The sequence below is a fragment of the Mus musculus genome, chromosome 18, assembly GCF_000001635.26.
Source record: "Mus musculus strain C57BL/6J chromosome 18, GRCm38.p6 C57BL/6J".
In the NCBI taxonomy this organism is placed as follows: Eukaryota; Metazoa; Chordata; class Mammalia; order Rodentia; family Muridae; genus Mus; species Mus musculus.
This window is the reverse complement of record NC_000084.6, coordinates 84,932,918-84,945,351: the sequence shown is the minus strand read 5'-3', so window position 1 is coordinate 84,945,351 and position 12,434 is coordinate 84,932,918. Positions and strand designations below refer to the sequence as shown.

The 12,434-nt window shown below is 43.8% G+C and overlaps 1 protein-coding gene across 3 annotated transcripts in view; it reads right to left on the bottom strand.

Moving 5' to 3' along the window:
- Fbxo15 (F-box protein 15) overlaps positions 1-10,800 on the bottom strand; it is a 46,925-nt gene extending 36,125 nt beyond the window's left edge. The window contains exons 1-2 of one of the 3 annotated variants that reach the window (XM_011247086.1): positions 10,716-10,800; positions 10,172-10,363 (exon numbers count right to left, since the gene is read on the bottom strand). In XM_011247086.1, coding sequence (XP_011245388.1) covers positions 10,172-10,194 — 23 coding nt within the window. In that variant the 5' untranslated portion in view covers positions 10,195-10,363; positions 10,716-10,800. Of the gene's footprint in view, positions 1-10,171; positions 10,427-10,715 lie in introns of those variants that run through there. The other 2 variants (XR_877588.2, NM_015798.5) reach the window with 2 other exon arrangements.
- Between the last annotated feature and the right edge of the window lie 1,634 nt (positions 10,801-12,434).

Below are 12,434 nucleotides of genomic sequence, written 5' to 3'. Positions count from 1 at the left end.
TCCAGCCTTTTGGATGGGATTCTCCCTTCTGAGACTTCCAGCTTCTCCATGTCCCAGTGTTTGCCATGCATCCTCATTTGTCCTGTTCCACAAGCTCCCGGGAAAACACTTGCAGAGCTACTTGGCTTTTTGATCCAGGAACCTGCTTTAGACTGCTGTACCAAGTCACTCTTCTGAACAAGACACCTCACTTCTCATCACCCTCATAGTGAGACAAGACACCCCTAAAGGCCTCTAACCCCAACCGCTCTCTATAAAAAAAAAGCATATGAGGTTTCTACAACCGCTCCAGACCTGTCAGATTTCACCCCAGAGGATGTGTCGGTGCCACTTTCCCAGAGGAGTGAAGCCTAAAGAACCAGAAGCCAAGGGTTTATGGTAAAGTACATGTGCTGGGGCTCCTGTAGCAAGGTGCTGAAAACTAGATGGCTTAAAGAAACAGAAATTTTTGTTTCATAACTCCACAAGCCAGAAGTCCAGTATCAGGATAGGGACAGGACCCTGCTTTCTCTGGAAGCTCTAGGTGGGGAGCCCTGTTTGCCTCTCCCATACTAGCAACTCCAGGTGTCTTTGGGCTTCTGGTTACATCACTCCAACCTCAGCCTCCATTACCACACCTCTGTTCATTGTCTCTCTGGGTGTCTAACTTACAAGGATGTATACAATTAAGTTCAAGGCCTAGCATATGACCCAGAATCAATATACTCTGTAGATCCTTTGCCTAGTTGTTTTTGCCATATAAGGTAATATTCTCAGGACCCAGGAATTACAGTGTAGACACGCCCCTTGGGGAGCCACCCCTAAAGCAGGAGGTAGCTTGAGGTTATCTGAAGTAAGGACTTATGTCAGGCTTTGCACCCGGGCTTGTCCTGTTTCAAAGCCTTTGGTGTTTCCTTCCTTCTCTGCCTTTCCCCTTCCTCATCTCATTAGACTCAACCTCGTGGGGACATTATAGGAGTTTATTTCCGCAATAGCTGCCATGCAGTCATGTAGGATGCTCACTGTAGCTCTTCTCTTTGTACTACAGGGAGAAGGTCCCTATTTAATAGTTTTACCTACAGTTACTCCGTATTTGGAAGATAACATTTGCTTGGTTATATCCAAACCTAAGAAATGCCTGCAACTCCAACACACTAGGTGGCTGAGGATACTGCTGTACTAAATTCTAAATGTAAAGAACAGAAGGCTACAGAGGTGATGCATGTGGTCTTGTCCCACCCAAACTATGTCTGCCTTAGTAAAACAAAACAATAACCCAACAATGTAAGTCTAATAATAATGTCCCTAGAATGTTGAAGGGATGGCAGGAGGAATGGCGGAAGGAAAGCCCCATCTCCAGCATACACAGCCATAGTGGAATAACAAGCACCCTGTGAGACAGACCACTTAGTCCTTACTATAACAAGATGTCAGAGAAAAGGACACCCAACCAAATAGTTATTCGAGCAACTGAGCAGACAGACATTGATTCCTCCTTATTAACTAGATCTCCTCTATTTTGTTCCCATTTAGAAAAAAATGCCTTGCCAATTTTTAAAAACTTATTTCATGATTTGAGAAACAACCTACTTAACTTCTCTGGAAGTACCATAGCCATGCAACTGGGAAACTACAATCTAGATAGATATAGATATTAAAGCCCAAACTCAATAGGCAGAGGCAGGAAAAACAGCCTGGGCAAAATAGTGAGTTCTACAACAGTCAGGGCTATAGAGATAGATGCTGCCTCAAAAAACCTGGGGTTCGGACGGAGGCTGTATACATCTGCAGTTAAGCTCCCTGTGATGTGTCTTGAGTGCCATTGAGGCCAAATTCACTTTTGGTGTCATTTATTGAGGGTTTTCACTAATATATTCAGTCCTCAAATACCACAACATCTGTTAGGACTTGTTTAAGTTTCTCGTTAGTGAGGGTGTAGGCAGCTATAGCACTCTTCTTGTGGTAGAATGGAGGCTGTGCAGCTGAGGGAAGAAGCAGACCTCATAATTGCATCTGTGGTGGTTTGAATATGCTTAGCCCAGGGAGTGACAATATTTGGAGGTGGCCTTGTCAAAGTATGGCCTTGTTGGAGGAAGTGTGTCACTGAGTGTGGGCTTTAAGACCCTTGTCCTAGCTGCCTGGAAACTATTCTTCCCATAGCTGCTTTCAGAACAAAAGCTGGAACACTTTCAGCTCCTCCAGCCCCATGTAAGCCTGGATGCTGTCATGCTCCCACCTTGATAATGGACTGAATCTCTGAATTTATAAGAGTTGCCTTGCTCATAGTATCTGTTCACAACATCCAACCTTTGAGCTATTTGAGCTATTGATTTAGCTTCCTGGGGACAATCTCCCTTGGAGAAGAAACATGGTACATCTTGGTTTCCCCCTATGTGAAGGGGACCATGAAGACTGGTAAGGCCTACCTAGACTTGTATGAAATGTTCAGAACCATACTTAACTAGGACCCAACATTTCTAAGTCTAGATACTCTCACCCTGTAGCTCACATCCCAAGGAAACAGCAGTATGCCATTTCTGACTATGTCTTTGAAACCCATCCAGTCTCAGTTTTCTAAGTTGTCTTTGTACCCCTTCTCTTCTGACCCTCTAGATCCCACTTCTCCATCATTCTTTCCTGCCTGTTCTCCATGGCCTCCTCTCCCCAGTCTCCCCTAAAACTGATGAAAACAGTTTTAAGCATCCAAGCTGATACCCACTGGAAGAAGCATAGAATTAGAAACAAGCCCTTTTATGAAGCCAGCTGAGTGTATCAGAGAAGCCTGCTGGTCTTTCTAGTGTCAACATGGATGGGGCCTCAATTCATTCTCAGCCTTCCCCTTTCTCTTATTTTCATTCTCAGCTATTCACATCTCTTTCATTTCAGTGAACAGAATAGAGTCCCTGCCTGTCTGTCAAATCACTTTAAACCTTCTTAAACCTTGGCTCCAGGAGGCCTGGGGCTGCATCCATTTTTATCCTCAGCAGCTGCCAAAATGTCCACTAACTGGTCCATAACAGAGGTATTCTCCTACACCCCGGAGACCAGTGAAGTCAAGGTGTTCACAGGGCACTGCTCCCTCAAGGTGCTCACAGGGAATCCTTTCTCTCCCTGCTACCTCTTGATTGCTCCAAGTAAGCCTTAGCGATAGCTGCCTCACTGCCCCCTTGGCCTCCATATCTAGGTCCTTCTGCCCTTGATATTCTCAATTCTGAACAGCTCTTGTAATAACACCTGTCATTGAATTTAAGGTCCACACACAGGATCCATGATAACCCCTAATCTCAAAACTTTAATTACATCAGAAATGTCTCCAGATTACATTTACATTCATTCACGCAGTACAAAAAAAATGGGAGTGCAGTCACATGTTCTCCATCCTTGAGAGTACAGAAGGATCTATGCTCTATAATGGAATTCTCCAGTAAGGCGGATGATGGGGAGCTACTGAGCAAAAGAGTGCTTTCACGGACAGTTCAATGTTATTGCTCCCACATTCTTTCTTGCAGTTTGTTTCTGCCATGAAAATGGGCTGTGCTCTAGGGACCAGAGCCAGTAGATACTCTGAGAGCCATGTCTGACCTCTGCAGCTGAACACTGCACCAAAAAGCTTTCTGCAAAGCTGTAAGTGCATTCAGTTCCCTGATCGGGTCTACAGTTCTACCGCCACCTGTGCACACACATCTGTCGTCACTTAATAAAAACTGACACATTTAACCTGCTGAAGTGACAAGTTGTTTGATTGTCCTTGGTGAGAGCAAAGAAAGATGTCCTTAATACAGCTTTACCAGGCTCCTTGGATGCCTAAAGGGAGAGAAAGATGAGGCCAAGGACTCCAGGCTCACCTTCCTCCAGGTGAGCAGCTCTTTGCTCCAGGCCAAAACACTAACAGTGTTCTTAGTGTTGACGTGTAGAGAGAATGAATATTAGCTGCTTTTCTGGAAGCTGTGAGGGAATACCTGTCAAAGCAACTTAAGGGGGAAAGACTTTATTCTGGTTGATGGTTTAAGGGGACATATCGCATCATACCAGGGAACTCATGGAGTTAGATGGCTCCAAGGCAGCAAGAGCCTGCGGCTGGGATGCCTCATCTCTTCACAGTATGGAAGGACAAGAAGGGAAGAGAAGAAAGGGGAAAGAGAGTGAGTGTGTACATGCCTAGAAAAGAGGAAGAGCGGAGGAAACAGAGGAGAAGGAGAAGCAGGGAAAGACAAGGGAGAAGACAGGAAAACTGAGCCTGGCTTTGGTCCAGCTAAAAGCAGATCTGCCCAAAGCAGCCCTCTTCCTCCAGTAAGGTCCCCACCCCTAAACATTTCACAATCCCTCCAGCAACAGCTGGAAATGTATTCAAGCAAACACACAAGCCTCTGGGGCACATCCCACATCTAAGAGAATGTGTTCTGATGGCTTATGACCCCTGTAAAAAAAAACAAGCAAAGCCGGGCGTGGTGGCACACGCCTTTAATCCCAGCACTCGGGAGGCAGAGGCAGGCAGATTTCTGAGGCCAGCCTGGTCTACAAAGTGAGTTCCAGGACAGCCAGGGCTATACAGAGAAACCCTGTCTTGAAAAACAAACAAACAAACAAAAAACAAGCAAAAACAAAAAACAAGACTTCACAAAAGCATAAGCAATCTTAAAAGACCATCCCCCAAATTTGACATTCACAGCACTGCTCATTTCCTGCCATTATAACCCACAAAACCAGGAATGATAATACTGGGATATTGTGCTCTACAAGATGACATGGCTGACCAGACATAGCCTAAGTTAGAAGTCGGCAAATCAGCCCAAATGGCCAGGTTGCTAAAGTGCACTCTGAGTTTCCTATTTGAAATTTAAAAATAATTAATTAAATTGAATAATTTGGATCTCTGTTGACCTTAACACTTTGACAGGTGTCGCTATGACACCAGTGCCAGAGGAAAATCCCAGATGAGATTTTTCTGCTTACCTGAAATGGATTTTGGAAATATCCTCTGATTCTTTATGGAAATTACAGCAGTATGAAGAAGTATTCATAGAAACTAACTGTTCATTACAATTCACAGGAGACCACTCTTCAAATTTGGGCAAAGTTTCAGAACAAAAAGATTGAATTGTTTAATGTGCTTAAAGGATTTAGCTTAATTAGATTCTGTCTTTCGGTTGAAATAATTTAGATAGCAAGAAGGAAATGGATTCTCAGCTGAGGAATTTTAGGATGACATCCCAAAGCCTTGTTCAGATTCTATTGAGCAGAACTATTTGCAGGGTGTTGAAACTTCCTTGCCTGCCGGGCGTGGTGATGCACGCCTTTAATCCCAACACTTGGGAGGCTGAGGCAGGGGTATTTCTGAGTTAGAGGCCAGCCTGGTCTACAGAGTGAGTTCTAGGACAGCCAGGGCTATACAGAGAAACCCTGTCTCAAAAAAACAAAATACAAAAAAAAAAAAAAAAAAAAAAAAAACAACAAAACTTCCTTGCCTTTTTAAAACTGCCATAGAGTTTAACTGTGTCTTAAAAGTTATGTTCTGAATTTTTGTCACTGGAAAGGAGAAACTCTCTCTGCTCCAGGACCTTTTCTCATCCAGGTAGCGTTTTCCCCTTTGGTAATTTTCTGATCCCATTGCCCTTGTGGATCACTAGGATTTTTCTGGAAGGACTTCTGCTCTGTTGACTTGTGTACTCAGCCTCCTTGAAGGTCAGAGGGTTGCTGGGCGAGGGGGGGGAGATGCTAACCTATGCTTTTTGTCTGTGCATAGCAGCATGAACATTAAAGGATCCACTAAGGAGTGAAGAGATGGCTCAGAGGTTAAGAGCATGCACTGTTCCTGTGGAGAACTTTGGTTGCCAGCACCCACAATGTGGTTTAGAACCACCAGTAACTACCACTCCAGAAGATCCAACATCCTCTTCTGGCTTCCAGAAATCCTTCACACACTTGGCGCACGCACGCACGCACACACTAAACAAATTCTAAATCTTGAAAATAAAATTCAGTTATTAAGTAACATACATTCCCATTCCTTAGGAAGGGAGCTCTTCTGAGAAGCCTTTTACCCTTTTCAAATTGTTTATTTCATCTTTTATTCTTATGTATTTAGGTCATAATACTCTCCCATTCCCCTTCCATACCCCTTTCTCAGAAATCTTGACTGCCTTGAACAGACAGATTACTGTGTTGGCCCGGGTTCTCGCCATTGATACAGAACCGGAGAGAATGGAAAGAAGGGAAGATGCAGTTAGCTCGTGGTTTCAAACATTTCAGTTCATGATGGCAGGAGGAATGACAAAGCAAAGCAATTCTTCAGTTCCAGCATAGGGAGAAGAGAGGGGTGGGGGAACAGAGGGAGAGAGGGAGGAAGGGGGAGAAAGGGAGAGGGAGGGTGGGGTGGGAAGAGAGAGAGAACACTGTTAGCTGTCACCCAATCAACAGTGGACAGTGATGTCTTGAAGCAGGAGACAAGCCTCCACAGGTGCTATGGTCACTTATACAATGCTCTCAACATTCAGATTCACAGAGGACACTAGATTGTGAGCTCAAGTGTAAATAGGACCTGTCCAGGGGAAATTAAAATAATGGTAATGAAAATTATACTGAATTCCATGGCACTACATCGGTGACAGTGTCTTTAAGACAGGGTATACAGCACACATAGAAGAAAACCATGTGGGCATTGGAAAGGTTGCAGTGGTTAGGAGCACTGGCTAACTGAGTTCTGTTCCTATCACATACATACATACATACATACATACATACATACATAACAGCTCAAACCACACATGTAACTACAGCTCCAGGGGATCCAATGGCTTCTTCTAACCCCCACAGACATGCAAGAGGTACACAGTCATACATGCAGGCAAAACATCTATACTCATAAAAGAAAATAACAATTAAATTCTAAAATGCAGCCACAAACCAAGAGAAGTCTTCCTAGGGAACAAAGCCCTGTAAGGCTAAGCTTAGCTTTGTGCTTCTGACCTCCAGACCTGCAAGAGAATAAATTCCCCTAGCTTTAAACCGTCTATGGTGGTCCCAAGAAACTAACAAGGAAGGAAGCACAGGTGAATCCCCAGCAGGAGAAGCTTGTGCTTCACAAGTGTTGAGAAAAGAACGAGGGACAGAGCTGCAGCCCATCTGGGAACTATGTTCATGGAGAAGCGGGCATTACAGTGATGGAAGGTGGACACCAGATGAAGCAATTGACACACAGAGGTGTTGTTCTTGATAAGTAGGCAACTCTGAGGACAAATCACCATGGTCAGAACACAGGGGTTAGAGGCATAGTCAAGAACAGGTTTTTGAAATCTATCCACTGAGAATTTCAGACGTACACATAATTGTCTTGATCTTACCCACCACCCTACAGCCACCCTCCAGTTTCTCCAGACCCTTCCATGCTCCCTTTCAACAACTTCATATCCTCTTCTTTATAACCCACTGAGTTTGCTTAGAGCCATCCATAAGTATATGGTGTAATACTGTCCAGCAAAGCATGGACAACCTTCCAGAAGCCATGCACCTGAAGAAACCTGTCTCTTCCTCCCTCCGCAGCTATCAGTCGCTAGCTAATAGCGCTTACCTAGGGGTACGACCTTGTGGGCTGATGGTGCCACTAGCAAGTATTGCTGGCTCTTTCTTGGAACTGTGCTTACTGAATCATAGAACTGAGCTTATTTCTATTACCACAGGAAGGAGCCTCAGAATACATGACAGCTAGTACACTCTGTACATACATTTCCAGAAACTTCATATGCTCAAAATACCCTTGGATTTTTCTTAAACTTTATTTAATGTGTGAGAGCTCTGCTGCATATACATCAGCCTGCCTGAAGAGGCCATCATATCCCCCTATAAGATGGTTGTAGGCCACCATGTGTTTGCTGGGAATTGAACTCATGACCTCTTGAAGAGGTCCCAGTGAGCTTAACCGCTGAGCCATCTCACCAACCTCCCTTGTGGATTGTCTTGGTTTAGTTTGGAGTTATTATTATTGCTGAGTTTTTGTCTATTTTGTTTGTGGTGCTAGTGGTCAAGCTGAGGAGTTTACGCATGCTAAGAAACCACTCAAACCACTAGCTAGATCCCACTAGACCCTCGTTTTAAGTGAGATCTAGAAACGTGACATTTTATGAGTTATTGTACAAGTCTTATTCATGGAAGTTTTGCTATGTTATTAACAAGTCAAATCAACAAAATGAAGAAAGGAGAGCTATTATTTTGACCAAAGGAGGCAGGTTTGCCTCTTAGAAAAGGGGGGAGAATTGGAGTGTCTCAGAGAAGAGTGACCATGAGCAGATGATGTGAAATGTGGCCTGGAATGGAAGTCTCCTAGGATGAGGTTATCTCTGAAGGAGAAAAGGGGTGGGGTGAAAAACTCAAGCGGAGCTGAGCGTAGTAGCGCACGCCTTTAATCCCAGCACTCGGGAGCTCGGGAGGCAGAGGCAGGCGGATTTCTGAGTTCGAGGCCAGCCTGGTCTACAAAGTGAGTTCCAGGACAGCCAAGGCTACACAGAGAAACCCGGTCTCAAAAAACCAGAAAAAACAAAAACAAAAAAACAAACAAACAAAAAAAAACCGAAAAACTCAAGCGGGATGTGTTGTCATAGGCTGGACAGACAAGGAAAGAGATTGTAATCAGAAGTGACTATAGGACATGCTGGAGTTCAGGTGGTTGAAGAGGGGACACGTGAGGGGCAACAGGAACATTGACTAGACATGGCGAATGTGATAGAATAGTGATAGATAGTCTGTGAGAAATAGGAGAATCCATTCCTCTCATTGTTGGAGAAGAGCTGTAAATATGAAAAGGGCAAAACAATTTGAACTCTAGATTTCTGGATTTGAGTTGGAAATATTAATGAGAACTCATAGCTCTTGATGCATACCAATAGTTGTAGACATATCACTGTCTTTTTCTTGTAGGGACACCAACCATACTGCGCTAAAGTCCCTCGTAATGTCTTATATTAACTACCTTTGAAGGCATAGACTCCACACAGGTTTATTTTGTGAGGGTTTGAAAGTTCAGACTGCACACTTGAACGTGGTAGATCGAAGGAGTCCTAACTTAGCTGCTAAAAACAGGAGCATCTTAGTTTGTAAGAAATCCACATTGACAGGGGAGCCAGTGTCATGGATTATAACAAAGCCTGTTTCCAGATGTCACTAGGAATAGGAAAAGAAAAAAAAAAAAAAAAAAAAAAAAAAAAACCTCTCATGGCTCTTGCAGCTTTTGCTATAGGAGTTTGTTCCAAAAACCTGTTACAGGAAAGCAGACATTCAGGGATATCTCCTCCATTTTTGTCCCTGGGTAGATAAGTTTGTTATAGTCAAATGATGCAGCTGCTGTTTGAAATCTCTGCTCTGAATTGACTCAGAGCCTGTCACCCTTCTCCAAAGTAAATGGTTCACTACGCAAATCAGTATTTGCATGATCTATTGTGAAACGTTGGCATGAATTCTTAATATCCAGAAAGGAAATGGTCCTGGAAAGCATAAAATATTTAGAGCCTGCTGTCTGTTCTGCCTCACCAGGGGGAAACCCCGGCTTGCACGTGAACGTTCTTTGGCTTTGGGGGACAAATGGTGAGGACAGTAAAGAGACTGAGGAGTGGGAAGGCAGGACTGGGCATAACGCCCACCAGTGTCATTCCCACCAGAGCAAGTATCTCAGACTGTGACCCTCACTCAGCTTCCACCCCTTGTTGCTCTTCAACTCATGTAGACCTACTCCCTGCCTCCACTCATTCTCAAGAGAAAACCTCATGGAACATCCATCCCATCATGGGGCCACAGGACAGGGGTGCTGTGTTGCTGTGACACTGAACTCCCTTCTACCTTCCTAGCCTACTCTAGAAATGATCACAGCCCATCGGAGGCCTTCTGCTTTAATTGAAGCTGAACTGACAATGATAGTTTTCTACCTTAGAATTTATGTCAAGCTCATTAAGTTCTCAATTTCCTTACTCTCATCTGTACCCCACCTTCTCTCTCTCTCTCTTCCCCCCTCTCTCCACGTGGCCATGGCTGGCCTCTTTCCCTCTTTCTAACTTCATTTTCCCCCTGTCCTTTTACAATAAAGCTCTAAAACCATTTAAAAAAATTTAGGTCAAAAGATCCCACCAGTAGTAGTCAGGGTTTCTCTAGAGTCACAAAACTTATGGATAGTCTCAATACAGTAAGGGAATTTGTTATAATGACTTACATCTCCAATTCCGACTCCTCCATTATTGTACTCCCAACAATTGGCAGCTGTGAACGGAAGTCCAAGAATCTAGTAGTTGTGCTCAGTCCCACGAAGCTATTTGTTTCAGCTGGTCTTCTGTAGAAGCAGATTCCAACAGATCTTGGACAGGCAAGTAAGTGGAAGCAGGCGAAGATGTCCTTATATAGTCTCCTAAAGAAGTTAGGGCCCAGATTAAAGGTGTTACAACCACACCTTGATCTGGGATTAGTTCTCTTCCAGGCTGACCTTGAACTCAGAGATCTCCTTGCCTTAGTCTCCCGGAATTAAAGGCGTGTACTACCTTGCCTGGGGCTAAGCTTTTCATAGCCACTATGCCTCAAGATCTCCATGCCAAGATCCAGATCAGAAACTTGTGTTTTTAAGCCTCAAGATCTGGATCACAGGTGAGCCCTCCAATTCTGACCTGAAGTTCGTTCCAGACATAGTCAAGTTGACAACCAAGAATAGCCATTACACCACCCTTGCTCAGACCCTAAGTATGAGACTTTACAAGGCCACTCACCTTACAAGTCCTCAAAGTAGGGTGAGGCAGTTTGCTTAGCAGCCAGGGATTCTTGTCATTGAGCTATCCACACTTCTTTCCAAACTAGCTAGCTGGTTGGTCCACCTTAACAGTTTATCTAACAAGCCCCTAGGAATTCCATTGTTATGATAAAGCACATCTGGGAACTAAGGGCGGTGGCTGCGTGCCATTTTAGCCTAGTCCGGTTTGTTTTGGAAGGGGGGAGGGGGCCGTGCAATAAGTCAAACTGTATCCTCTGAGTGAATTTACAGGGGGAAATTTCTACTTAGTGTCTTCTCCTTATGCAGGATTGGTCATACCTATGATTTAAATCAGATGCAACACAGGAAATGGCACGTGCAGTAAACAGGGCTAATAGAACCCAAACCTTTCAATCATAACAGAAAACCGCCCACTTCTTTCCCCTAACAACCAACTCTGCCTCCTCCTAGACCCATGGAGAGCTTTGTAAAGGAACTTGGGGCTCTTGAGCAAGTCTTGCACAGGCTGATCTCCCCTTTGCAATATCCTCAATCTGTTCTTATGTGTGTGGTAATGAGTGTGTGTGTGTGTGCGTGTGCATGTTTGTGTGAGTGCATGTTTGTGTGAAGGTCAATGAGGATGCCTTCCTCTATCGTTTCCGCCTTGTTTTTTTTTTTTTTTCTTTTGAGACAGGTTTTTACTGAACGTGAATCTCACCAATTTGTCAAGACTGACTGAACAGCAAGCTCCCATGAGCCACCTGTCTCTGCCTTCTAAGCCCTTGTATTTGTTATACAAATACACTACCATGTGATTTTTACCTGAGGGCTGAACACTGGATTCCTCTTGACAGCACAGCAAACACTTTGCCAGTGACCCCATCTTTCCATGCCCTGCTCTGTTCTTTGCCTTGACTTTTGGATGACATCCCTGCTGCTTTGCTATTTTCACACACTATTCAATTCTTTTGAATAATATGCCTTTGAACAGGGGCCTGGAAACATCAGCCCCACACAGCAACAACAGAGAGCCTAGCAATTGTCCAAACCCAAGTTGGCAGCAGAGACTGTTCCTTGTCACAAAACTATATAAGCAAGCCCTAGGTTATTTAGGGGTTAATCCAAGGACCACCAATAAAGATTAAGTGTTGGTATAGAAAAACAGTCAAGCCTGTCTGCTTCTTTTTGTTTGTTTGTTTGTGTTTTTTCAAGACAGGGTTTCTCTGTATAACCCAGACTGTCCTGGAACTCACTTTGTAGACCAGGCTGGCCTCGAACTCAGAAATCCACCTGTCTCTGTCTCCCGAGTACTGGGATTAAAGGCTTGTGCCACCACCTTCCGTCCTGCTTGTCTGCTTCTTAAATGGTCCCTGGAAGAAACTACAGACTATGCTCAGTGTTCTTGGTCCTAAGAGGAAGGCATGGACATCTTTCCTTCTCTGTCCCTGTCATTGTCTCTAAGAAGCAAAGATAACCTATAATGCTTTACAACTTTAATGCCCCTGCTGGCCCAAGGAGGCCATTTTTTCAGAATAAGCTGTGCAAAAATATCTCTTAAGGTTATAGTGTTAAATTAATTAAAAGTTAATTGCATTAAAATTGAATTAAATAAGTTACTATTGCAATTGTAACTATTTAAACTCGCTTAAATTAATTTTTAAATATTCTATTATTCCCTCTGATGCTTGTTCATTTTGAAATATCCTCAAAGCTAAAATTATTCTTCTCATTCTTTTAA